The 26711-nt window shown below is 43.0% G+C and overlaps 1 protein-coding gene across 1 annotated transcript; it reads left to right on the top strand.

Annotated features, from left to right (window-relative positions):
• The first annotated feature begins 573 nt into the window (after positions 1-573).
• PM20D1 (peptidase M20 domain containing 1) lies at positions 574-25807 on the top strand. Its single transcript, XM_035121431.2, is given in 13 exon segments — positions 574-1030; positions 6942-7028; positions 7879-8114; positions 9297-9383; positions 10886-11019; positions 11901-12020; positions 13717-13792; positions 14998-15059; positions 15494-15572; positions 17888-17959; positions 18446-18614; positions 19257-19356; positions 20289-25807. Coding segments are annotated over 13 exon segments (1632 nt in total). The 5' UTR covers positions 574-747; the 3' UTR covers positions 20416-25807.
• The last annotated feature ends 904 nt before the right edge of the window (positions 25808-26711 follow it).

Below are 26711 nucleotides of genomic sequence, written 5' to 3'. Positions count from 1 at the left end.
CATCCTCCCATCAGATGTCAAGGAAATAAACAACTACCTGACTTTTAGAAGACATCTGAAGGCAGCCCTGTTTAGGGAAGTTTTTAATGTTTGATGTTTTATTGTATTTTTAATATTTTGTTGGAAGCCGCCCAGAGTGGCTGGGGAAACCCAGCCAGATGGCTGGGGAAGAAATAAATTACTACTACTACTACTACTTACAGTGTCCAACCAAATCCCTGTTGGAAGCCTGCAAGAAGGACCCAATCGCAACAACTGTCTCCTCACTTGTGATTCCTGGCAAATGGCACCCAGAGGCAGGCTGCCTCTGATAGTGGAAGTAGAACATAGCCACTGTGGCTAGTAGCCACTGACAGCCTTACCACCAATGAATTTGTATAATCTTTCAAAGCCATTCCAGTGAATAGCTATCACTAGTTTCTGTGGGAGCAAACGACATACGTAGTTTATACTATGTGCTATATAAGTCCTGGGGGGGGGGTGAGAGATCTTTGCACCACGGCGCCGGATATGCTTAAGACAGCCCTGCTTAGGATTGCAACATAGTGCTTTCCTTCTCCATTTTTTTTAACACCAAGAAGAGCTGCTGCAGTCCCAAACGCGGCCGATCTCATGCAGGCACACGCGCTTGTGTTGCCTAGCCATTTTATTTATTTATTTTATTTTAGGAGGGAGCCGAGTCCCAGTGAAATCTCGAGGAACTCGGTAAACGCTTCGAGCCCTTGTGATGAGTAACCAGCTCCATTAATGATTGACAGGGAGACGCGCCGATCTCCGAAGGGCCCCGAGCGGCGCCCAGAAGGCTCCAAGATGGCGGCGCTGAGCGGCCGGGCGCGGGGGGCTCTCTGGGTGGCTTTACTGGCGCTGGGCGGGACTGCGCTGGCCCTGGTGGCCGTAGTCCTGGCCCGGACCTACGCCCCGCGAAGACCCGCGCCGGCTGCGGAGCTCTGGGCGCGGAGGAGCCGGCAGCAGCGCCTGGAGCCCGCGTTTAGTCCCCAAGAGCGGCGGGAGCTCAAAGAGGCGCTGCAAGGTAAACACAAGTCCATGAAATGGGTCGAGGGGCCGAAGGAGCAGCAGTGGTCGCGGCGGCGGCGGCGGGAGCTGCTTTCCTTAGCTCCTCCCTCGGAGTAAAAGTTGCACGGTATCCTAAGGAAGAGGGTGCAGGAGGTGCAAAGCAGCGTTGCCGTCGCCAAACGTAGCTGGGCTGCACACTGCCACATTCTGAAGTAAAGTACTGTAATACAAGTCTGAAATAATGGGAGCCCGGGGCTCCAGGGGTCGCTGCGGGACTACGGTTCCCATCGTTGCCGACCAGCTTTCCTCGCTAACCGGGGCTGCTGGGAGTTGGAGTTCAGTGGGTCAGCCCCATTTCTCCCTGTCAGATCTAAACCTCAGTTGCACCATTGGAGCAAACCGGCGTTTCAGGGTGGGGCAAGTTTTTGTGAGATTTCTGAAAGAGGAATGACGGCATGTTTCACATGGACACCCCCATCCTAAGCTTATTTTCTCTGCTCGTTTTGATGGGATTAACCCTTCCAAGTAAAGCATGCTTAGGATTGCAGTCTCGTTTTAGCTTCCAGTTTGTGATTCGGTTATAATATTTATGGGGAAACAGCCTTTTCTTCAAGTAGCCTAACTAAGGGGGTCCAGGGAGGGTGGGTGAGCGCATTGTTATTTCGAGGGGGGGCGGGTTACCCTCTGGTGCTATACTCATAATGGCTGCATTGTAGGGGGTTGGACTAGATCAGGGGTGTCCAACTCCCAGAGAGATGGTGATCTACTCACAGAGTTATAAACTGGCAGTGATGTACTCCCTTTTGGGGGGGTTCAGGTCAAAGTTGAACTTTTCTTAAGGAGGAGGAAAGCCCCATTTTGGGGGGGTGCGGGGCAAAAATGTTGAGCTTTTTTTAGGGGAGCCAAAGTTGTTGAGCTTCTTTGGGGAGAGCCAGTGATCTACCACAGACGCCCAGTGATCTACTGGTAGATCACAATCTACCTGTTGGACGTGCCTGGACTAGATGACCCTCAGCATCTCTTCCAACTCTACAGTTCTGTGAGTCTTCCCCCTCCATCTTCAGCTGTCTGCAATTCTATACACTTATCTGAGAGCAAGTCCCATTAAACTCAATGGGACGAACTTCTGAATACAGTATACATACAAAGGATACCATTGTAGGGTAATGTACAATGTCTTTCTTCCCATATCCTTTATTTGCCCCAGTTTCAACCAACAGAAGTGTGTGTGACTTGAGAAAGCAAAGCACTTGTGAAAAGGCAGAGCATGGACTTGCCATAGTTTCTGAGTTAATGTGGGAATCAAAAGTTTTGGTCATGGTAATGTGATGTATATTGAAAACCACCAATGATTTTTCAGCCAGCCATCAATTTACTGTAATGGAACAGCCCCCATATTAACATTATAGTAGCTGAATATTTACTGTTCTTTCTATTGGCCATGGCATAGCACAGTGGTGGTTTGTGCATAAGAATTCTCTGGAATTGTTCTCCGTCCCTATTTATATATTGCATTTATATACTTAAAACCATTTGTCCCTGAACCTCTGTTTCCCATGTATAATGTGGAATAAATGTCTTTCATAATGTCAAATACCTACAGAGTACTCATAATCATGTCTATCTAGAGGTAAGTGCCACTGAATTCAATCAGTGTGTATATAGAGTTGCAGCAGCATTCCTTAGCTGTACGCTACTTTTAAATGTGCTTTAATTGCATCTGCACAGATTCTCCTTACCTGAATTCTCATAGATTTATTTATTTATTTATTTAACACAATATACATACTGCTTTATTGTACACATGTGTTGTTGTTTAGTCGTGTCCGACTCTACGTTACCCCATGGACAAGAGCGTGCCAGGCACTCCTGTTATATATATATATATATATATATATATATATATATATATATATATATATATAATCTCAGTGGATTACAACAATATGTAAAAGGTTAAAATTATTAATGAAAAGATTATTAAAATGAACAATGCTTAAATAAAGTACATGTAATTATTACACAGAAAACTATGGAATCACAGCTTGCATTGCAATTTCAGTGAGACTGCTCTGGATAGGATTAGCATGAACTACAACCCAGTGCAGTGCATTGTAAAAATTGTCCATCCATCACTTTCTGTAATAATGCATTCCATTATACGCAGTTGTGGGATGCTACTTAAGGCCTTTCCCCCAGCAAAATCCACTGTTTACTGCTGGATTGGAACAAACATCAAATCGGTTTTTCTGCAAATTGACAATTGTTCCAATTCAGTGTTTAACAGCAGGTTTTCCCAGGGAAAATGGCAGGGAAAACTAAAAACCACTTGGACTTGTGTGTAGAAAAACCGAACAAGCGGAAAACCTCTCAGACTTGTGCTTTCTAGGCACAGCACTGTGGACGAATCCTTAGTTGGACTATCCATTGTGCTTTCTTGCACAGCAGTACAAGATCATTGGGCATATTGGGTATTTGCCATGTCTATAACATGAAATCAATAGATTTGTGGTTCACATCTGAGAAGTGAGCTGCTTGAAGACAAGGTGGTTTTGCATTTATTTTGTTTCCCAATATGTTTCTTTTAAAGACTTGATTTTATCTGCATACAGTTTGTTGCAATGACATGGGATTATGTAAACAATATGTTATCCTTCAGTCTACTGTACCAGTACCCATGCTTGTATCTTACGGTTACAAGAAAACAATTTAGGAGACTTGTTTGCAGTATACATACGGTTTCTGTATGGGAAATAGCCATGTGGGAGGAGCCTGATATTGAGGACGTGTGTCTTTTCTGTTTAGCCAATCCTTGATATTTCTAGTTCTCTCGTTCTTATTGATAAGCTTATCTTTTTAGTCAAGGTACATTTATTATCTACTGCCAATGTCAATAAGTTCAATCTGGTCATTATGCTATGAATATACCAGAACTCTGGAGGTTTTAATTATTTTGAATATTCATATGCTATTTAAGAATTTCGCAAATCCAAAGTCACGTACTAAAAATCCAACTAGCTAAAAGAATAAATATGTACAATTTAAATAATCAACTGCAGTTGGTAGAAACAGAATGAAATACAGATCAGATCAAAATCAGACAAAAAGTCAGAACTACAGATCGCATATTAAAAACGTTGGAGCTTTTTTAGTTGGAAATGTGCTATCTAGATGATGATGGTGATGTTGGTGCCTCTTGGAGCTTTCTGACAAGGATGTCTCACATACATGACACAGCCACTGAAAACCCATTTTCCAAGTCACCATCTATTCTACGGTAACTAGCTTCTGAATATGAAGGCACCTGGAGCTTGGACTCCAATGCAGATTTGGGCAAGTTCATGTGGGCATTTTCATATAGGAAAAAACCATTTCTTTGGGTACTCTGTCCCCCAGCTGTTTAAGCATTAAAGGTCCCCCCCCATTTTCTCTCTCCATCAAACTGTCTTCAATTTGTGCAGCGTCAGTATGTCTACCAGATCATAAACCTTTCTGGCAGCTCCCTGTCTATTTTATTTATTGTGTAGTAGTCAGTGGAATTTTAAACACATAGTAAATAATAAGATGGCACTTTATAGTTTCTGATCTTCCTGTACAGTATTTAAGTACCTTTGAAGAATGTTGATTTGTTGAGCAGTGGACATAGAATTTATTCCATGTAATTGTGGGAAAACAAGTTTGTTTCTGAAGTCACAAATGCAGTGATGAAATCAGGTGGAAAAGGTATTCATTTCTTCAAAGTAAATGTTTCTGTCTCAGGCTTCTTCATAGAGAGTCACCAATGGTAATTCTGGAGAGCAAAATTATAGCCTGTCTGCATTTTGTGACTTTAGCCTTTAGCCTTTTTCTTTGTTGCTCGCTCAAATTTGGTGCTTCTACTTTTCTGGCTGCCCGTCATACAGCGCTGTTCTCCGTTTATTTGCTCTTTGAATGTCTGCCAAAAATCTATTAATTTTGTTCGCATCATTCAGTTAATATATAATGTATCTTTATTGTTGTTATTATTATTTATTAGTCACTTTATTCACAGAAGTGAGCCAAAGCAACTTACAACAAGGTATAACCATTAAAACCAATTACAGTACGATTGCCTCTTATGCAGGGGTTCGGTTCCAAGAGTTCTGCATATGCACAAATACATGTTTACCCACAGACATCTCCAGCCTTCTGGAGCCAGCACACTCAGCTTGCCTTTCCCAGTAATCAAGGTTTTAAAATTTATTTCCACACTGGGAAAACCTTGCATATGAGTCAGTTCACATGGGGAGAGGTGGTCCTTGAGAGACTGCAGTTCTGAGCTGTTTAAGGCTTTATAGGTCAAAACCAGCACTTTGAATTAGGCCCGGAAACTAATAGGCAGCCAATCTAGTCAGGCCAGGGTTGGCATTATATGCTCAAACCATCTAGCCCCAGTGAGCAACCTGGCTGCTAAATTCTACACCAGCTGAAGTCTCCAAACCATCTTCAGAGGCAGCTCCATTTATAACACATTGCAGTATTCTAACCTAGAGGATACCAGAGCATAGACAATGTAAGTTAGGGTATGCCTGTCCAGATAAGGGTGTAGCTGGGCCACCAGCCAAAACTGATGGAAGGTACTCTGTGCCACTGAGGCCACTTGAGTCTCAAGCAACAGCAAAGGATCCAGAGGTAGCCCCAAGCTGCATACCCACTCCTTCAGAGGAAGCGTATCCCCATCAAGAACATGCAACCTCCCACCCATCCAGTTTAAGTAACCACCCACTAACTTACCTGGATTGAGCTTCAGTTGTTGGCTCTCATTCAGTCCATTACCAAAGCAAGACATCGGTCCAGCACATGGGTCGGCAAACTTAAGACCTGCGGGCCAGATCGGGCCCAATTGCCTTCTAAATCCGGCCTGCGGACAGTCTGGGAATCGTGCGTGGATCGCCAGCACACACATTTTCCCCCTCCCTCTCCCTCACATGGTGGCGGCGCCTCCTCTCTCCCTCCTCCTAGCTTCTCCTCGTCCTGCCTAGAGGAGGAAGGGGGCTGGGCTTTGTTGGTGCCAGCCACTCTCCGGAGCCCTTTCACACACTGCTCATCGTCCCCCCGCCACCACCGCCAGCCCCTGCCACTCACAAGACACTGGAGCCGCAGTTGGCTGAGCACCCCTCTCAAGCGGCCGCCATTTAAAGCAGCCCCTCTCCGGAGCCCTTTCACGCACCACTCATCGCCCCTCGTTCATTTTTCTCTCTCCAAAATATAGTCCGGCCCCCCACAAGGTCTGAGGGACAGTGGACTGGCCCCCTGCTGAAAAGGTTTGAGGAACCTTGGTCCAGCACGTCCACTGCCTCAACATGCAGGTGTAAATGAGAAGTAAAGCTGTGTGTCATTGACATACAGCTGACAACGTACTCCAAAACTCCTGATGACCCCACTCAATGGTTTCATGTAGATATCATATACCTATATGATCTAAGGCCCTGCCAATGAAATCATGTGGATTGTGGGTGGGGATAGGCTGCAGACTCCACTTCATTCATTCATTCATTCATTCATTCATTCATTCGTATTACTGTCTATATGAAAATGAAAATGAATGATGCAAGATGTACAGACATCTTCTTGCTTAGGGGAGTTTGGGGATCTCACTCAGCTACTTGATCAGGGGCACAATTTGCACATCTAAATGTGTGATCCTGCACACCATTCAGCAATGCAACAGACTCCAGACACAGCTGCCATTCACAATATTCTCAGAAATATTGTAACTGTCTTCTTGGAAATGACATTTTCAGGCTCAGTCATCCCGCTGGTAATGGCACTTCTAATCCTTTGAAAAGGCATCTTGACAGCCTTTACATTATTTTGCAGGAAAGGAGAGTTTATCGCATTGCACTGTTGTTTTAATAATTGCCTGTCTGAGAAAGTTACGAAATCTCTTCTCTTATGTTTTATATAAGGTGCCATCAGAATGCAAACAGTTTCCTTCTCACCAAATGATCAAAATACAACAGCCCTGGCAGAATTTGAGCCATATATTCGTTAAGGTATTTGAACTTAAATTCCTTCTTTTAACTAGCAAATGGGCATTAACTTAATAGAATATCTAATCTTTGCGTCGTAAAAGAAGAGTCTTTGTCGACAAAACTAAGCTGACAAAAATGTGATTTATTATTGAGTAGAATGCAAGTTAATGAACTGAAGCAGCTGTGGAACTTTTAAATACAGGTTTCTGCCATTGTAAATAAATCCTTCTTTTTAAAAAAGTATTTACCAGTATCTCTTTGTAATAAATTACACAAAAGGATTGCATCTCAATGGCAGAGTATGCTTTGCTTACGGAACGTGCCAGTACAAACCCTAGTAGTATGTAGGCCTGGGAAAGACCTCTGTCCCCATGTGAAGACCTTTGAGCACTTGACATATACTCTTAGTATGGTAATAAAAGCAGGAGCTACAGTTGTTATGCAGGAGTAGATTAATGTACAGTTTTATGCGTTTCATGGCGAATACCAGTCAAACAGGTAAAATTACTAGGTTCTCAGAAAAGATTGAAATTATAGGAAGAGTGGCTTTCACTGTTTCTGTTGTTTGTTTGTTTGTTTGTTTGTTTAACAATTTGAATACAGTGTTATTATTATTTACTTTATCCTTTTGTTTGCTTTAAACTCTGTTCCTCCGCCCCATAGGGTGGTTGGACCAGCAAGAGATGTATGCTATGCCTTTCCTCTTCCTTCAGTTACCCATTTCCTGAAATATACCAGCCATAATAATATACCAACTGTTGCACGGAATACCAAAGGTTAATATGTCCCCGTTGATTTGTCCAATCCTTAACCTCAAACTTGGGAGGAACCCTTGCTAATTTTCTTTCCCTTCTGTTTTTCCCCCCTGAAGCCTTTCCTGCAGTGTTTTCTGCAGCATTCATTAAACATGAAGTTATTGGGGAATATAGCCACCTATTCACCATCCAGGGGTCTAACGCTCAGCTGCAGCCCTACATGCTGATTGCACATATAGATGTTGTTCCAGCTTCTCCAGACGGATGGGACGTCAGTGACCCTTTCTCTGCTGAGGAACGTGATGGGTTTATATATGGAAGAGGAACACTCGATAACAAAAACTCTGTTATGGTATATGTATTTTGTAAATGTACCTCCTTTTGCAGGGTGCGTGGGGTGCAAAGTGTTTGTCCCACAAAGTTTGGCATGCCACATTAATGATGGTTCACTGCTTTCTGTTCACAGCGTGAGGAGAAGCATTCACATTATTATTATTACAGTGGTGCCTCACAAGACGAATTTAATTTGTTCCACGAGTCAATTCATTTTGCGAAAAATTTGTCTTGCGAATCGCGGTTTCCCATAGGAATGCATTGAAATTTCTTTTTTTGCCCATAGGAATGCATTCATTAAATTTCAATGCATTCCTATGGGAAACCGCGATTCGCAAGACGAATTTTTCGCAAAACGAATTCGTCTTGCGAGTCACCATCAGATTGCAAGACTCATTCGTCTTGTGAAAAATTCGTCTTGCAGGGCATTCGTCTTGCGAGGTACCACTGTATTATTATTATTATTATTATTATTATTATTATTATGCAAGCTAAACATAAATCAATGCACCTTAAAAAGAACCTTTTAGCCATATCAGTATATTTTGCTTTGCTTTAAATTGACTACTTAGTACACTATTTCTGTGGACACCATTGGGCCAAAGGTTGTCCTGAAAGTGGGGAGAGAAGGAAGGAGGTACAGAAGGCCAGTGGGTTGCTGCCCCTGAGAAGATGATAGGAACCTTGAGACTGGTTCCAGAGAGAGCTGCGAGCTGGATAAAGTGCTGCAGCCTGAATGTCAGCAAGCAGAGCAAGAACTGACTACCAGAGCTCATACAGAAAGTTCAGTGTGCACTACTTTCATCCAGCAAACCACTTTCCAAGTCACAGGCATTTCCACAAGACAGTTTCCTCTATTTTCTTCCAAAGAACAGGCTAAATACTAGATGCTCCAAAGCTTCTACATGGATTTTTTTTGAAAGCGTTATTTATTTTTTTAGCTCTGTGATTTGGACTTTCCCACCTTGATCTATAATCCCCTCCCAGTCAACTGACAAAGTTAAGTTTTATGCAATTAAATGGTGTTTTGGTTCAATCAGAGGTTAGTACAATACCATTGGATTCTCAAATCCCACCCTCTGATCTGGGGCAAAACCAGTCCTTCATGCTGCCCCACAACAGTTGCTGTTAATATGGAACAGATACTGTAACCAAGGTGCAAAACAGACAAGTGTTTAACATTTTATTTTTTATTCCTCAGGGGATTCTGCATGCTCTAGAATTCTTACTGAGACGAAATTACAGGCCTCAAAGGTCTTTCTATATTGGCCTTGGGCATGATGAAGAGGTATTCTATGTGCTTTTAATTTCTATAAATTTTAGATTTATAGCTCATCCCAAAGGCTGAAACAGTAGATACTGAACTTGAGTGGTCAGCCGGCTGCTCTTTTACCTGGAGACTCTTTAATGGTGTTGTGCTGTCCTGATAAAAGTTTTTCCATGCACTGCAGTGGTAGGTGCCTATTGACTAGTCAACTGTCGACAGCATAGGAATGTGGATTTTGCTTTGCATAGGGAGAAGAATGTATATATTTTGTGTTGTTGAGCATTACAATTCTGTATCCGGCCCCAGCTTGCCCCCAATTTTTTTTAATAAAAAAAGTTTTGAGGCTTAGGAACTTGTCTTCACTGCGTTTACAATTTGAACTTGTGATTTAGTAACAGAAGGTATGTTGAAATGTATGGATTTGTTATTAGAGTTTGGTGGATTACGTTACTTTTACTACTTGCATTGCATAAAATTTAGTATGTTTTAGCCCGGGCTGGGGAATCTTTTTGACTCTGGGTGCCAATTCCTCATAAGGATTAGCTTTCTTTATCTTTCTGTTAGAAGCCGCCCAGAGTGGCTGGGGAAACCCAGCCAGATGGGTGGGGTGTAAATTATTATTAATATTATTATTATTATTATTATTATTATTATTCATATGTCAAATGTGACAGGTGATAGCATGACATCACATATTAGCAGGTGAGCAAGGCCACTTGCCTGTCAAAATCCCTCCTGTGATTTTGTAAGTCTCTCTTGCTTCCCCTTTAAACCTAGTGTCAAGGGTTTAAAAGAGAAACACAGGAAAACTTGCACAGTGCCCTTGGAAGCAGCCTGGAGGGTGCTTTTGCCAAGTGCTTTAAAATGCTTTTATCTGCAAGACACACCTCTTCTCCCCCCCCCTTCCTGTCACTTGTCAGAGAAGGCAGAAAAAGAGGTGGGTTTTGCAAGCAAAGGAGGGGATTTCTCCAGTTCTCTGCCTTTGCTTGCAAGTGTTTCCTTCTCTTTTAAGTGCCCAATCCTGTGCTGATCTCAGTCCCATCTTTAATATCTTTAACAGAGAATATTTCCCCTGCTGGATAAAGGATCACACAGGCAATACAGGATTAAACCCTGGCCTTCCGCCCATCAGCTGACATCACCAGTAATGTCAGCTAATGGCTGGGTACACATGGTTTGGTGAAGCCACCCTGGTGGGCCATGATTGGCCTGGAAACTGGAGGTTCCCTAACCTTGTGTTAGCCTCATAGCTGCTACACTTGAATTAAGTGCCACAATTTACCTCTGAGTGCAGGCCTATGGCAAGATTCAGCAAGTAATATATTGGAATGAAATTTGTTCATTAGGTGCAAGATTAAATGGTTTGAAGCACCACACATCAATTACTCTCTCCAGTAGAAGTGTGTGTGTGTATAAAACCTGTATAGCAATTGTCTTTTTCCACTGAAGCACTGGCTACTTATTGCTGCCCGAGACAGAATGAGATGACATTTGGTGAGATGACTTTGTTGTGGACTTTTCAGGTGGGGGGTCGAAAAGGAGCCATGAAGATTGTGGCTGAATTGGAATCTAGAGGAATTCAACTTTCTTTCTTGCTTGATGAAGGAAGCTTCATCTTTGATGGTATTATCACTGGAATAGAGAAACCGGTAGCTTCGTAAGTAAGAAATGATGAGAACTTGCCACAATAAATGCAGTTGTTGCTCTTGTTAAACAATTGGGAGTCAAACATTGTTCCTGATTTACTTGGAGTGTGTGGAATCAACAATCTGTAAGTAAATCTTGACCTAAGTTTTGCCTCTCCGTGCTCTTGAGTATTACAAAAGTGTACTACACCCCATCTTCTTTTAGGGTCAGTATAATTAACCTCTGTAATATGAGTGTCTCATTGGAATAGCCCCCAGCTATAGAGTAGTGTGGTGGTCTAAACCACAGATCCTAGGGCTTGCCAATCAGAAGGTCGGCAGTTCGAATCCCTGTGATGGGGTGAGCTCCCATTGTTTGGTCCCTGCTTCTGCCAACCCAGCAGTTTAAAAGCATGTCAAACTGCAAGTAGATAAATAGGTACCGCTCCGGCGGGAAGGTAAACAGCGTTTCTGTGTGCTGCTCTGGTTCACCAGAAGCGGTTTTGTCATGCTGGCCACATGACCTGGAAGCTGTACGCCGGCTCCCTCGGCCAATAAAGCGAGATGAGTGCCGCAACCACAGAGTCGGTCACAATTGGACCTAGTGGTCAAGGGTCCCTTTACTTTTACCTTTATGTGCTAGTAAACAGGTCCTAGTTTAGGATTGTTACCACTTCCTCTTCTTGGGCACTATTGCTGAAAGGGGAATGGTAGCTGGGTGATGGAGAAAATTGAACTTGGGTAGGTTTGGGGTTTTCCAGAGCTGAGGGAGCCAAAGGGACATTGACATGGGATCCTACTGTGCTGCATGGCATAGTAGGGATGTCAAAATGGTTGTCTAACAAGAAGATAAGGAGAAAGTATTATTTCTTGCATCCTGAATCTCACTAATTGATTTTCCCCAATTTATCAGAATAGGTATCACAGAAAAGGGTGCAATTACAGCAAATTTCACTGTGATATCAGAGCCTGGTCATTCTTCTGCACCACCTAAGAGGACAAGTATTGGTATTCTTTCTGAAGCATTAGCCAAGTGAGTATTTTCCTTTCCTGGTACTAGTGAAATCCTATAGCTGTCTAGTTAAAAATAAGCTCCATTCTGATCGTAGCCTAGAGATGTTACGTAATTTATTTTGCTCTGAAGTGCCTTGAGCTGCCAGTTCAATATTTCAGAAATAAGGAACACAAATGGTTATAGAACTGAGGTTTTCTGAAATAAGGGACATCTGTTCCATTTTATGCTGCTGTTTTATAAAACAGAGGGTCATAATTTGTAGCCTCTGGGTGGCATCTAGATCGCTGGAGGGTGCAAGCCAAGTCCACAGTTGTTTACCCATAAGTCACTAGCAAAAGGAGAAATGATGAAACCTATTATCTCCTCTTTTCTCTTTCCTCTTTTTTGTAATTCTCATTTTCCTTCCTATCATTTCCCCACCCCCACCCCCACTTCAGGTGACTTTGGGGTGGGGGATGGAAAAGAGGCATGAACAAAAGGAAGGCTTTTCCATTAAGCCTTCAGCTCAGTCCACCAGCCTGTGCCCTGCTGCGGTTAGATGGATAAGTGAATTTGCCTTTTCCCTAATTTGGCTGAGCTAAAGTGATTGAGACATAGTTACCTGCCTCATGTCGGGAATGGGATAATGAAGCCATATTAAACCTCTGATTTTCCTTAGCTTCTGGATAACAAACTTCTGCATTTGAGCTAGAAAACCCTTAATAGCCTAGGCCATGCATATTTAAGTCACATGTTCTCCTTATTAAATGTGCAAATCATCTGAGGAGACAAACCTGTTTGTTGAAATCTACCAGAATGCTAAATGGGGCTTCTTTTGCCGTAGCCCAAGTGTTATGGAGCTCCCTTCCAAACAAAAACTGCCGGTGCCTACAGACTTTTAGAAGGCAATGCAAATGCTTTTTAGAAGCATATTTAGAAACCTGTTGCAGTAGAAAGTGTATGTATGGTTTTATAATACATACTGGGGAAGGGGTTTATGTGTGCCTTTACTGAAGGAGGGGTTAGTTTGATTTTTAGAAAACTTACTACCAGCACTTGTGATGAGCCTGGAAATGTTGCACATTTAGATCCAGCCATGGGGCACCTTCTAGCATCTTGCCACACATTCTGTTTGCTTAAGACTATTCCTGTTCCTCGGTACAGTGGTACCTCTACTTACGAATAACTCTACTTACGAATGTTTGTACTTACGAACAGAGTTCCGTCCGCCATCTTGGATGCGGTTTAGATAGGATTTTTTCTACTTACGAATTTTTAGGTAGGGTTACTTACGAATTTTTTCTCCCAATGCATTCCTATGGGATTCAACTTACAATTTTTTTCGACTTACGAATGTGCGTTCAGAATGCATTAAATTCGTACGTAGAGGTACCACTGTATATGGATAAGTGTTGGTTTTGCATGGGAAATGGACAGTGAGAAAAACGGTTCCTCACATAATGTTGAAGACCCACAGCAGTGGTCTTTTACCCTCCTCCAATCAGATTTTAAACATGAAATGAATCAGATTTATAGCACATCTTCCCAATAATTTTCTCCATCTTTCAAATTATCACTGACTGCTTCTGTTTTGAAATCTAACATCATCATGATACTTATCTGTAAAGTAGCAATTTTAAGATGACTAAGACGTTGCATACTTCTGCCTAAATTCATGAAACAAAGTAATAGGAGTGGAGCCTGTTTATTTTTAGTCTTGTGTTTGTTGTTATAGGTTGGAGCAAAATCCCATGCCCAATCTATTTGGTCATGGGCCTGAAATCCTGATGTTTGAGCAATTGGCTCCAGATGTAAGTATTCAACAATATGTACACTTTCATGTGATTTCAGTGAAGTGACCTTAAATTTTAAGTGTTAACTTTAGATTTCTTATGATTTTCTAAACTAGTTGCTAGTCAGAGTTTTAGAATTTTCAGAGTCATTCCCAATTGATAGAGTTCATAGCAGCTTTCCACACACCCACACCCACACCCACACACAGAGAGAGGTTTCATTCTGCCACAGTGGCTCAGTTCAGACATAACATCAGAGCCTCATTAACAATTATAGTTCTCATGTACTCCCACAATCACACACTTTTTCTTCAGTTTCATCCTACTTTGATCAAACCACAGTTTTTATTATCTGAGCAATCAAACTATTGTGGGGGAGCCTCGGTTTTCGAATGTAATCCATTCCGGAAGTTCGTTCGACTCCCAAAATGTTCGAAAACCGAGGATCAAAGGGTTGTCAGCAAGTTCAGTGGGGAAAATTGAGAAACGTGCCTCAGAAGCTGTTTGACTTCCGAGGCGCATTCAAAAATGGAAGCATTCACTTCCGGGTTTTCGGCGTTCGGCTTTCGAAACGTTCAGCAGCCGAGATGTTCAAAAACCAAGGTTTGACAGTAGTTTTCTTCAAACCAGGGCAACTTTAAACTTTTGTTTGGAAGGCGAACACAAGCTATAGTATGGCAGTTTGAATTAAACAGCAAAGTATCGTATACTTTGATCCAACTGGGAACTCATTTAAACATCGGGAGTGCAGAGTTAACATAGGACTCATTCCCATACTGCTGAATCATGCTTTGTTACTTGGAACAAGCTAATATCTGTTACTTGATGGAAAGGTTGTTTAATAGGAAAGTTGTATTGCATTGGAAAGCTTCATTGCAGTTCCTTTTTGTGTAACTTGCCCAAGGTCAATGCCACAAGCAGCACCCTCGATCTCTGATGGGCTGTCCTTGCAACCCTATCCTTGAAGAGTTTTGGGTTTGATCCAGAACTTCACAAACTTTTCCCTTCTTCTATGTGCACAGTTCTCTTCCTGCTGCCTACCCACTCTTCTATTAGCCTGTCTCCTGCATACAGGACATTTCTAACATGTGCACTTAGAACACTACTTCAGCATGTATTTTTTTATAATGTTTTTTTTTAAAAAAAAAAGTTAAATGAGAAGAAACCATTCTCTTGATCCAGACTTGCTGATGTGTACTGCTTTTCTCCCCTTTGCTTTTCAGTTCAGCTTCCCTCTGAATATCATTATGTCAAATTTGTGGTTGTTTGGACCTCTTGTTGGCAGGTAAGAAACAAACATGATACTTCATCACGTTTTTAATACAGCAACATGAGCTTTCCTATGCTGGGATACCGCAGGAGAACATGCTGCCACCACACAATTTTTAAATGCATTTTTCTTAAAAGTTTGCAAAATAATACGTCCACGAGGGTGTGGGGAGGCACATACCACAAGCACAGACAATATTCAGTAAAGTGCCCACTTCATGAAGCAATTGCATAGAAATGAATAGAGTAGACGGTGGTTAAAATGCAACATCACCGTACTATTAAATGCAACCTCAAGGGAAGATGGCAAGACAGTGCACAAAAAATGAGAAACAAACATACATTTATTGATTTAAAATACAGTATTGGTATTGACTTGTGGAATGCAGAATCCTACATTAATTTATTTCTGATCTCTAAGAACTTTGTGTCATCTAAATCTTTACATAGATTTCTTGAACAGACACCTTCCAGTAATGCCTTAGTTCGGACTACCACTGCAATCACCATGTTTCACGCAGGAGTCAAGGTACTGTAGTACAAATTCATTGGATTTTCCATAAAGTGTAGTGAGGGTCTAAATTTCTCAGAACTACATTTCCAGCTTTCAGTATTACTAGTACCAGTGAATTATAGGAATACAAATCCATTTCTTTTCCCCGAATGATAAATTCTCCTCCCATGCTGAATATTCACTGCTGGCATCGTCCCATGAACTAAGAATGTCAATTCGATTCATGCCCTCTTAGGATGGGATTTGTTATTGATGGTGGCTTCTCCTCAGAATGACTTAGTTTCTAGAACTAGTAGAGCAGAAAGCTTTCGCTTCAGTCAGTCCCTGCAAGAGGGGAGTTTTACTAAAATAGAACTTCATGATCACAGTAATTTAGCTCCTATGGCAAGTTGGTGAGAGAGCCGTTCCACACATTTCATAGCAAGAAACCCTGGTTAGCTGTTGGGTGCACATCGTCCAGCCAGTCAATGTTCTCTTGTCAATGTTTCTGTGCTATAATTGAAACTGTTATTTGTAACATTCACACTTAGCATTAATAGGTGTAACCTTAAATAACTTGCACATGAGGCCTACAAAAATGTAGCATAGGAAGAGCTCCTGAGCTTGCCAGAACAGTGAAAGTGGTTTCTTAGTGGCTTTTACTTGGTGTGATAGTTAAAGAGTGACACCCAGAGGTGGACTGAGATACAGTAGGCTTTGCTTTTATCATTTCCCCGTCGCTTTCAAACTGTCTCCCAAACGACACATGATGGTGACAAAGCTGTGTCTTTAAATGGAGGTCTGCCTCAATCATGTGTGGCATGCGGGTGTTTGGGTTAAATCACAAAGGGGTGTATGAGGCGGAGGCTGAACCCACATCCCTTCTCCCTAACTGCTTTACTCTCAGGTGGGCTCACTTGTGATATTAGAATCTGGAAGGTGGAAAATAATAACTCTGGGTGGTGGAGGGGTGAACTGAGGAGGAAAGTGCTCCGGCATAACTTCCTTATGCACCTTAAAACCACATCTCCCCTATTTTATGCATGATTAGGACTGACCCGTATTTAAAGAGACAGATCTGTTGTCAACTATAGCTGTGCCATGTGGTTCCAACTGCCCTGTGTAAATGCAGTAGTACAGTGTATTGTATAGCAAAGAACAGATCTGTATAGTTAAACTGAATAATTTAAGCTTCATGTTTTAAATAGCTTTTAGCAACAAGTCATAATGAAACTGGATTAGCCATTATACACTTTCTGCAACAAGTTTGATTGTTGCTTCTAAAAATACAGTATTGCGATAGTACTATGTACTTTTTACATTACTGTACATTTATAATTAGGGACCCAGGTGGCGCTGTGGGTTAAACCACTGAGCCTAGGGCTTGCTGATCAGAAGGTCAGCCGTTCGAATCCCTGTGATGGGGTGAGCTCCCGTTGCTCAGTCCCAGCTCCTGCCAACCTAGCAGTTCGAAAGCACGTCAAAATGCAAGTAGATAAATAGGAACCGCTACAGCGGGTAGGTAAACGGCGTTTCCGTGTGCTGCTCTGGTTCACCAGAAGTGGCTTTGTCATGCTGGCCACATGACCTGGAAGCTGAACCCCGGCACCCTCGGCCAATAATGCGAGATGAGCGCACAACCCCAGAGTCGGTCACGACTGGACCTAATGGTCAGGGGTCCCTTTACCTTTACCTTTAACATTTATAATTGAAGGTATAGTCATTTCACCATTCAAAGAAATTGTACATTTTCATTTGCCATGCATTCCTCTCCTCCCTCAAGATAAAGTTGCACCTTCCAAAAGCCCTTTGAGAGGGTAAGGGGAAAAGTCAGATTATTACACACTCCTTGGCCATGCTTTCGAATACTGAGATATGAGCAGCTCCCATCTTTTCTCTTCTTTCATTCTGAAATTTAGAAAGTAGACCCAAGCCTTTCTTGTATGACAGAGGAGATGCCAGCTGTACATGTACTCATTTCAGCAGGCACTTGGGTCCATGTATGGTTGAACTGAGTAAAGCTCGGGCCTGCCCACCTTTTTCTAAAACAAGTGAGGTTTTCACTGCCACACATCATAGTGCTACAAAAAATGCATGCATGTCTAATGGATCCCTAGGTTGTCAAGGAGGAAAAGCAGACCTCATTCAGTGGCTTAAGCAAAGAACATGAACAGTGACACTTTAGCCAAGAATTACCATCCCATAAATATAGTTTTGCAATACTGAATTAATATTGAGGACTGTGCATTGGCTTCAGAAATTACTGGTGAAATTACCTTGGTTCCAAAGCTCATATTTTAGACTGGTTTGTTGTCACGTGTTCAAGCCCTCTCTTTTTCTCCCCTCTCCAGTCAAACGTTATTCCCCCATCTGCAAATGCAACTGTGAATTTCCGCATCCATTCGTCACAAACAGTTGATGAGGTATTTTATTTATTCTGAAAAGTTTGTTAAATTAACAGGTTATGGTTTCTCTCCCCACCCTCATGTTTGGCCAGGAGACTTTGGAAGGTTTGATAATTGGTGTGTCCATGGTTGTGTTCCCTTTTTTCCGTTAAACCTGGTTTCTCATTCAAGAAACTTCTGAACTGGCTTGTCATCTTTTTCTGTATTTATTTAATACGTCAAAAGTGATTGGTACATTGGGGATGTGATGTACCTTTGTTGAAGGGGTCTAAAGGAAGGTCTTTTGAGGCAGTAACTCGAAACGGAATGCTTTGTATTCTTATCTATCCCATTGTGTAACAGGAAAGCAAACTTCCACAATGAGGTCCCAAAAGGCTCCTATCCTGATTGTGCATCTTTAGTTGGTTTGCAAAGTGTTACTTAAGAGTTTGCAATCTGTGCTAACACCATAATGGAAGTCGCCTTGCTCCTTTAGCATCTTTGCTCCTTTGGGTGTGTTCTTAGGTCCTGGGCATAGTAGACAAAACAATTGATGACCAGAGAGTAAAGATAGAAATGGAAAGTGCCTTTGATCCACTCCCAGTGAGCCCCTGGGACGACCAGACCTTTGGAGTGCAGGTTTTCCGCCAGACCATCCAGGATGTTTTCCCAGATGTTGGCAGTGTAGCTCCAGGTACTGGCAAATCCATTATTACTGTTTTCCCCTTCTGTTTCCACAGAACCTCTACTTTGTTTCCATTTTCTGAGTATTCTCTTTCTCTCTTATCCCCTTCACCAGGTACATGCGTACACGCACTCACTATTAATGACTGGAAACAGTTGTTTTCCTCTCTTTCTGACCCAAGATGGTGGTCATAAAAAAAGTCAACAGGAAACTGGTAATCAGTGTACCTCAAGTTTAACCTCTCAGTTCATGCATGCAGTTTTTCAGGTTTACATGGAGCTGAAACCAGGCTATATATTTTCTTCATTTAGAGCAGCTCAGTTGTTGGACTGCCCTTAATAACTTCATTCTGGATCCAATTCAAAGCTACGAATTAGCCCTCCAGTCTGTTTCAAAATGTCTACTTATGTAAAGAGTTAACATTTAAACATGACAACAGGCACAGTTTTTCTGAAATGTTCAGCTGTCTTCCATTGCTCCAATAAATAAAAGGCAGAATTTTCAAAACCTCCTAAGGAAAAGTAAGGCAGGTAGCTTCCAGTGCCACTCAGAGGAAGCTAGGAATCTAATTCCTGAAGTCTGTGATGCTATTGCAATATTAACTTCAACACTACCAGTTTAAATTTTTCAAAATTCTGATTTCTCCTCTAGGTATATGTGTTGGTAACACTGACAGCAGACACTATGGCAGCCTTACAAATGCTATTTATCGATTTAACCCAGTGATCTTTAAACCCGAAGATTTGCCAAGGTACAGTATTCTACTTGACAATTTCTTCCTAGTGAAAACACCAGATCAGAACTAGCAAAACGAATGAGACATAGCAACTGAAACTTGACAGAGAGCAGCACTTCTAAAAGCTTTGGATTATGCCCATAGTGTTTTCCTACTACAGTAGTCCGAAGAAATAGAGGGAGGGCTAGATCCTGTACTTGTCCTTATAAAAAGCAGATTGGAATTGAAGCATCTCTTTAGGACCTCATTTCTGTTATGGCATTGCCTGGGCTGCAGATATGTAACGCTTCCTGGCTGTAGTTGGAAGTAGGGCTCCTATATAATAGGCAACCATTTATGAATGAATGAATGAATGAATATTCCAATCATTTTAGGATTTCCTTTAGAACTCTCCTAATAGGTAGTATTCAGAACTGAGCTGTGATTGAGTCTTTTATTGACAATGTAGAATCGCAAGACTAGTCAGGTATAAAGTAATAAAATACTTGTTTTTCTAATCTCTCACAACAAGTTTTATATGTGGTTAGTTCATTTCAGCCACTCTTCACAGTACACAGTAAAAGGGAATGAGGTAACAAAATCAGTTTCATCTATATGCCGTAGTAAACCCAAGCATATCTTACCCACTCCTTGGCTTCTTGGCTAGGACTTCTGGCCAGTGGGCTGCTATGCATCCCAACTTTCTACTCTCTTGTTTCTTTTTCAAAAGCTACCGGTCTAAGTTTACCAGTAGCTGACTTATGGACCACCTGCTATCTTAGAGTAAGCACCCTTGTGCTAAATAGGAGTCGTATCACATATAACTTGGTGGCTAGAAAAACCCTTGTAAGGGATCGTGCTTGTTTCAGTCTTTTGTGGAGCATAATACAATATCCCTGTTACACAGTTATTTAACCTATTATAACCTTAACCTCATAGCTGCTTCTCTCTTTCCCGCCCCCAATCAGGTTCCATGGGTTGAATGAAAGGATATCTATTGAAGGTTATGAAAAGCAAGTGCAATTTATCTTCCAACTAATTCAAAATTCTGATATCAGCCAATCCACAGAGCCACATGCAAACCATGAGTTGTAACTGTGAGCATTACTAGGAATCCGAATTGCACAAAAACGCTACATTCCACATTGCCGTCAGTTTTGGAACATAGCATACAAATTTAATGTTGAAAGACTATTGTACCGCACTCCAATCAGTTGTGAAATATAAAAGCAAGCTTAGAACAAATCACTTTGGATCAAAATGAACATATTGAACTTATGCTATGTTGTATTCAGTAGTGGGCTGTGTGGGTGGTACTGTGTCGCTTCCCCAGCTCCCCAACCAGGGCCATCTTAAGCACATCCAGCGCCATGACGCAAAGGTCCCTCCAGCGCCCCCTCCCTTTCTGGTGGGGTGGGGGCTGTTGGGAGAGAATAGGGGGCAGCGGAGCACCAGAAAATAAGGTGCATATATAGGTGCACTTCTCAACTGCAAGATCTTCCTTGCACTGCAAGTGGGCTGGACTGGATGACCTTCGGGATCCCTTTCCCACTCGACCTCCCCCTGAGGCCCATTTGGGGACACCTGGCCACTCTCCCTTCCCACTTCCCCTGAAGCCACACAGCCGGCCTCCTCAGTTGGGGCAGGCGGGGAAAAGGGAGCCGAGGAGGCCGGTGGGAGGAGATGCGCCACCACCGGCTGCCGAACGAGCTTCTCCCGCTACCTCCTGACGCGATCACGGGGCGCTGCCGCGGGCCTGGCCGAACAGCTCCCGGAGGCCGTGGCCCCCGCACCATGCCCGGGGCGCAGGAGAAGACTCTGCTCCCCAGCTTGCAAGGCCTCCAATAGAGGAATCTGTATGAGGAGGCCCATCTCTTTCCCTTTCTCTCTCTTCTCCTTTCCGTCCCCAGCCGAGCCCCGCCTCTCAGCCGGGCTGGGTGGAGGCAGAGCCCGCCCGGCACCATCTGCTGAAGACGCTGGGTGCTGCCCGAGCCCAGCCGCGTCTCCCTCTTCCCCTTCCTCCTCCTGCCGCTGCTGCTGTGCTTGCGAGGGATCCAGCCCGGCCCGATTGCCTCGGAGCAGGAGGCGGTTGCCACGCCGCCGCCTGTGCCCTAGTGACATGGAGGAGGCCCCTTGGAAGCCGCTCCTGCCACTGCCGCTCCCTCAAGCGACAGTGGCTCGGCGGCCGAGGGACAGGAGGAGGAGGCGGAGCCATAGGGTTTAGTGGCTCGTTGCAACCAGCCGGCGCCCGAGAGGCCGGCGCCCTGGCACAACGAGCCACTAGCCCCTATGGAAAGGACGCCTCTGTCCCCAACACCATGGGGCACTGCCACTTATCAATAGGAAGAGGGGCGCAGCACATGGTGGCAGAAGCATCAGATTGGCTTACCTGCCGCACGCCAATCTCTCTATGCCTCACCCCTTTTCCTGTCAGTTGTTGTTGTTGTTTAGTCGTGTCCGACTCTTCGTGACCCCATGGACCATAGCACGCCAGGCACTCCTGTCTTGCACTGCCTCCCGCAGTTTGGTCAAACTCATGTTCGTAGCTTCGAGAACACTGTCCATCTTGTCCTCTGTCGTCCCCTTCTCCTAGTGCCCTCAATCTTTCCCAACATCAGGGTCTTTTCCAAGGATTCTTCTCTTCTCATGAGGTGGCCAAAGTATTGGAGCCTCAGCTTCACGACCTGTCCTTCCAGGGAGCACTCAGGGCTGATTTCCTTAAGAATGGATAGGTTTGATCTTCTTGCAGTCCATGGGACTCTCAAGAGTCTCCTCCAGCACCATAATTCAAAAGCATTTCCTGTCAGTAAGCAGCAGCAATCCATGCCTTTGGGAAGCTAGGAGAGCAATGCAGCCTCACTGTTGCCACCTGCTGGCCGCTACCACAGATACTGGAGCCCAGAAAATCTTATTGCTGCATAAAGTTTACATCCTAAAGATTACTGCACTGTTCCCTTAAATGGAAGGTAGAGCGGTTCTCTGTAAAGAGGGCAAAGATTCCTGCATTGCAAGGGCTTGGACTAGATCATCCTAATGGTCCCTTCCAACACTACAATTCTGCAATTCTAAGTGGGTTATCAATCTTGAGAGATTCTTGGGAGAGATTCTTTTACAGAGGAATATTGTGCTGCTATTCCTGTTAATCCCTGCCTGCTTGTCCCTTGCTTCTGTGAAAAAGGAATCACTTTAATCCTACCCTTTCCAAATACCATTGCCTTATATATATATATTTCTTCCACTCCCCTAAATGGCAGCTGTGGGGCAGGGGGCTATGATCCAGAGTGCAAAGGAGTTAATTTACCATTCCCCTACACAATGGTGTCCCAAACATTTGGGTCTGGGGAAATGGGGACGGACCAGTTAGCTAAAGAGTGTTAGAAGTCTAAAAGCAGAGTTGCTGTTCCACTTCCAGCTTAAAACAGAACAACAATGATTGTGTGCTACCAAGTTGTCCCAGCCTGGAAGCACCCTTAGAGAGATGTATTTTGCTGGATTCAAGTTCTTTTATTCTACTCACAGCCTGATTTACATGCCTCTTCATCTTCACTTCTGAAGTGCATTGTTTTCTGGATGCCCTATCAATTCTCTCTTCCTTCAATGGGTGTACACTTGACAGGAAGAAGAAGCTTAATTTGAATCCTGATAGGAGCCAGGGATCTTGTGTCTCTGCTGCTACACTCATCTGTAGTCCCCAAGAGAGATGTTGCAATAGGACAGTCCTTAGTGCTGCTTTTCATTTTTTATTAATCTTGAAACTTGACACATTAACTTTTATGGTTTAAGGTATTTCGGCCAATTTGCTGAGAGGCAGAAAGTTTGGTTGGTGTAAAACAAGCTTTTAACTCCTGTAATAGAGCCAAAGTAATGACAAACCAAAGGGATAAATAGTACTTCTATATGCTTGAAAGCGGGGCATGGACGGCAGGTTCTTCTGATAAATGCCGCAATGTTTGCTGTGCCCTGTAGCCTTTGGCTGCTCACACCCTGGACATTTAGTGGGAAATCATCATGCTACATTCCCGCACATGGAGGAGGATGGGGGTTCCCATCCATTTATAATCCTGTACTCTTGGCTCCTTTGGCTCGCCCTAAAAATATATTTCTGGCAGGTTTTCTTGATCAGGTTGTGCTCTTTGAAAAGTGAGTAGTACACTCCGAACTGAAAAGGGGATTTAGGCCTCTCTTTAACACGGGGGTGAGGGGAATTCCTGGAAATGGGGCAAACACCCTCTCCCCCCCCCCTTATCTGCTTTGCCTGACAGTGTTTGTCAAATGAATTTCACAGAGAAAGGGAAGAATGAAGGTCAGCAGAGCTTGATTTTTTGGCAGGCAAGCCCTTGCAACTTTTAACTGTTAGGCCCCATCACACTCTGCTTTCCTAACCAGAGCCGAGAGTGTGATATTAGCACATTAGCCCAATAAAGACTCGGGGGTTATAATGGAATACCAGTAGATTTAAGGGCATCTTGCTCTGGTTAAGATGAGACCTAAACTCTCTAAAGTGGGTGGTTAACCCAGACCCAGGGGACTGGATTCCCCCCCCTCATTTTTTTCTTTGCCCTACTCTCAGTCAAGACCCCACTGATGGTGGTAACAACAAAAACAGAGGGGAATTAAAGTAGACACAGGGCTGGAGTGGGTGGAAAAAGTTTAAACCTCTTCACCTAGTGACCTGAAGTCTTGACCTTATTGTCACAGGGCGGCTTATGCCCATGTACTTATGACACGGCAAATTATAGGGAACATGGGAAGGCTGCCTGGGCCACCTGCCTACTTGCTCTGCTGCCTTGCTCACTCATGCTGCTGGCCTACCTATTTCACTCATTTGTTCTGCCTACCCACTGCTGTCATGCTGCTCACATGGCCACCTACTGGCAGCCGTGCAAACTTCAGTGTGATGACTTTCTTACAAAAATATTAGATAGGTAGATAAATAGATGAAGGTTTGTGGGTGGGTGCTGTTGTAGCCATCCATATTCTACTCAGAATAAACCCATGGAAAGTGGCAGATGCAAGCTGGTCATGTATATTAATTTCAGTGGGTCTACTCTGATTAGAACTAACTGCCTACAACAGGGGTCAGCAGACCTTTTCTGCAGGGGGTCAGTCCACTGTTCCTCAGACCTTTGGGGGGGGGCTGGACTATATTTTTTTGGGGGGATGAACAAATTCCTATGCCCCACAAATAACCCAGAGATGCATTTTAAATAAAAGCGCACATTCGACCCCTTGGTGGCTTTCACCCCTAGAATTAGTTGCTGTTAAAAGAACTAACATGGATAGTAATTGGCCCACTTATAGATCTCTATTAGAAGAAAGTGAGGGAATTCTAAAATTAAAAGAATACGCAGAAATAAAACACTTATTGACCACCTGGCTGCAATATTTTGAAATAAATCAAAGACTGCAAATTGACAAAAAATTGGGGTTCGATGGGGAAATGTCAAAATTAGAGGAAATATTAATAGTGAATAACAACAAATATATAAAAAAATTATATCAGATAATTTTAAAATGGAGAACTGAAGAAGAAATGACGAAGGATTTTATGATTAAGTGGGGTCAAGACCTGGGAAAAGCTATCCCAATGCAGAAATGGGAAAATTTATGGGAAAAAGATTTAAATTTCACGCCCAATTACGATCTTAAGGAAAACATTCTGAAAATGCAAAATAGATGGTACTTGACCCCACTAAAAATGTCTAAAATGTACCCAGGGACCAGCAATCTATGTTGGAGGTGTAGAAAGGAAGTCGGAACATTTATCCACATGTGGTGGAATTGCAGTGTAATTAGAGAATTCTGGGAAATGTTGTATAAGGAATTAAAGAAAATGTTAAAGTATTCCTTTAGGAAAAGCCCCGAAATGTTCCTCCTTGGAATGATACCTGAGGACATCCAACCAAGCGATAGATGTACAGTTAGCTATGCGGTAGCAGCCGCCAGGTTATTAATTGCAAAAAACTGGAAAACCCCGGAAATTCCAAGTAAAGAAGATTGGCAAATAAAATTATTTAATTATTACAACTTGGCGAAAAATCATGAAGAAATTAGAGGGGAAAATTCAGAGGAGACCATAAAAATATGGATACCATTTATTAATTATATTAAGAATAAATTGGAATAACCAAACATAATCTTAGATGTCTAACAATTCTGTCATAAATAATTTACCAAGAGAATATACAATTCTGCTAACATAATATGTATATATATTTTTCTTTTGGTGTTATGGAATGAATTAAGGTATGTAACGAATAAGTGGAATACATAAGGATAAGCTAGAAACAGGATGAGAAGCGCAGGAGGTGGGACAGGGGAGGGGTGGGGGGAAAGGGACGAAGTGGGCTCAACAATGAGATGAGACAAATGTTTTTATTGATTTTATTGGTTTGTATTGTTTTCTCTTTTTTGATACTAATAAAGTTTCTTTAAAAAAAAAAGCGCACATTCTACTCATGTAAAAATCCGCAGGCCGGATTTAGAAGGTGATTGGGCCGGATCCAGCCCCCAAGCCTTAGTTTGCCTACCCATGGCCTACAACCTGTAATTGCTTCGCTGTCTCACCTTTGTTTTTTCTAAAAAGAAAACAAGCTCCATTTTTTAAAGCCCTGTGTTGTGTGAAAGGGTTAAAATGTGATTTTTGTAATTAGACTGACACATGCACTCTGGGGCTGTATTTTTTTTTCCTGGTTCCTTGCTGCAGTTGCTGCATCTTCTACAGTGCTGTGGTATAAGAATAACAAGAAAGTTGTCTAATCTCCTGGCTGTATGCCAGGCACATACCACCCCACTGAGCAAGCACACTACAGAAGCATACAGAAAGCACTGCATCACATCTAAAGCAAGGTCAAATCCCACACCTGCCTTTTCAAAAGCAAACCGTCTTGCCAACTTCTATTTTTAAGGCCTTGATTTATTCCGAGCGTGTGACCACAGAGAGTTTGTGTCTGTCATGCCTCAAGATGTCAGGAACTGTGTATTTAACGGAGGCACCTGGCACCTTTAGAAAGGGGGGGGAGAGGTGTGCTGCTATAAATCCCATCCACTCTTCAAAACACTTCAGCTTCACCCATTCAAGGCCCTTCTATCAATCATGATGGCCAAATGGAACCGCCATGTTCAGAAGCAGCACAACACCAATTATCAGGTGCTGGAGGCTAACAGTAGGGGATGCTGTTGCACCAACAGCCTGCCTGAAAGCTTCCTGGAAATGTTTGGTAGACCATTTTTGTTAGCAGGGTACTACTGCACAATCCCTGGCATCTGCAGGCAAGGATGGGACACTGGAGCCATATAAGGCCATCCCTTTTCTGCAGTCAAGCAAGCCTGGGTCTGGTAGGTGCCCACATGGGAGACTTCCTGGAATGGGAAACTGCCTGGAAACTCCA

Source organism: Zootoca vivipara, chromosome 7 (assembly GCF_963506605.1).
Source record: "Zootoca vivipara chromosome 7, rZooViv1.1, whole genome shotgun sequence".
NCBI lineage: Eukaryota > Metazoa > Chordata > Lepidosauria > Squamata > Lacertidae > Zootoca > Zootoca vivipara.
This window is presented reverse-complemented; position numbering and strand designations above follow the sequence as displayed.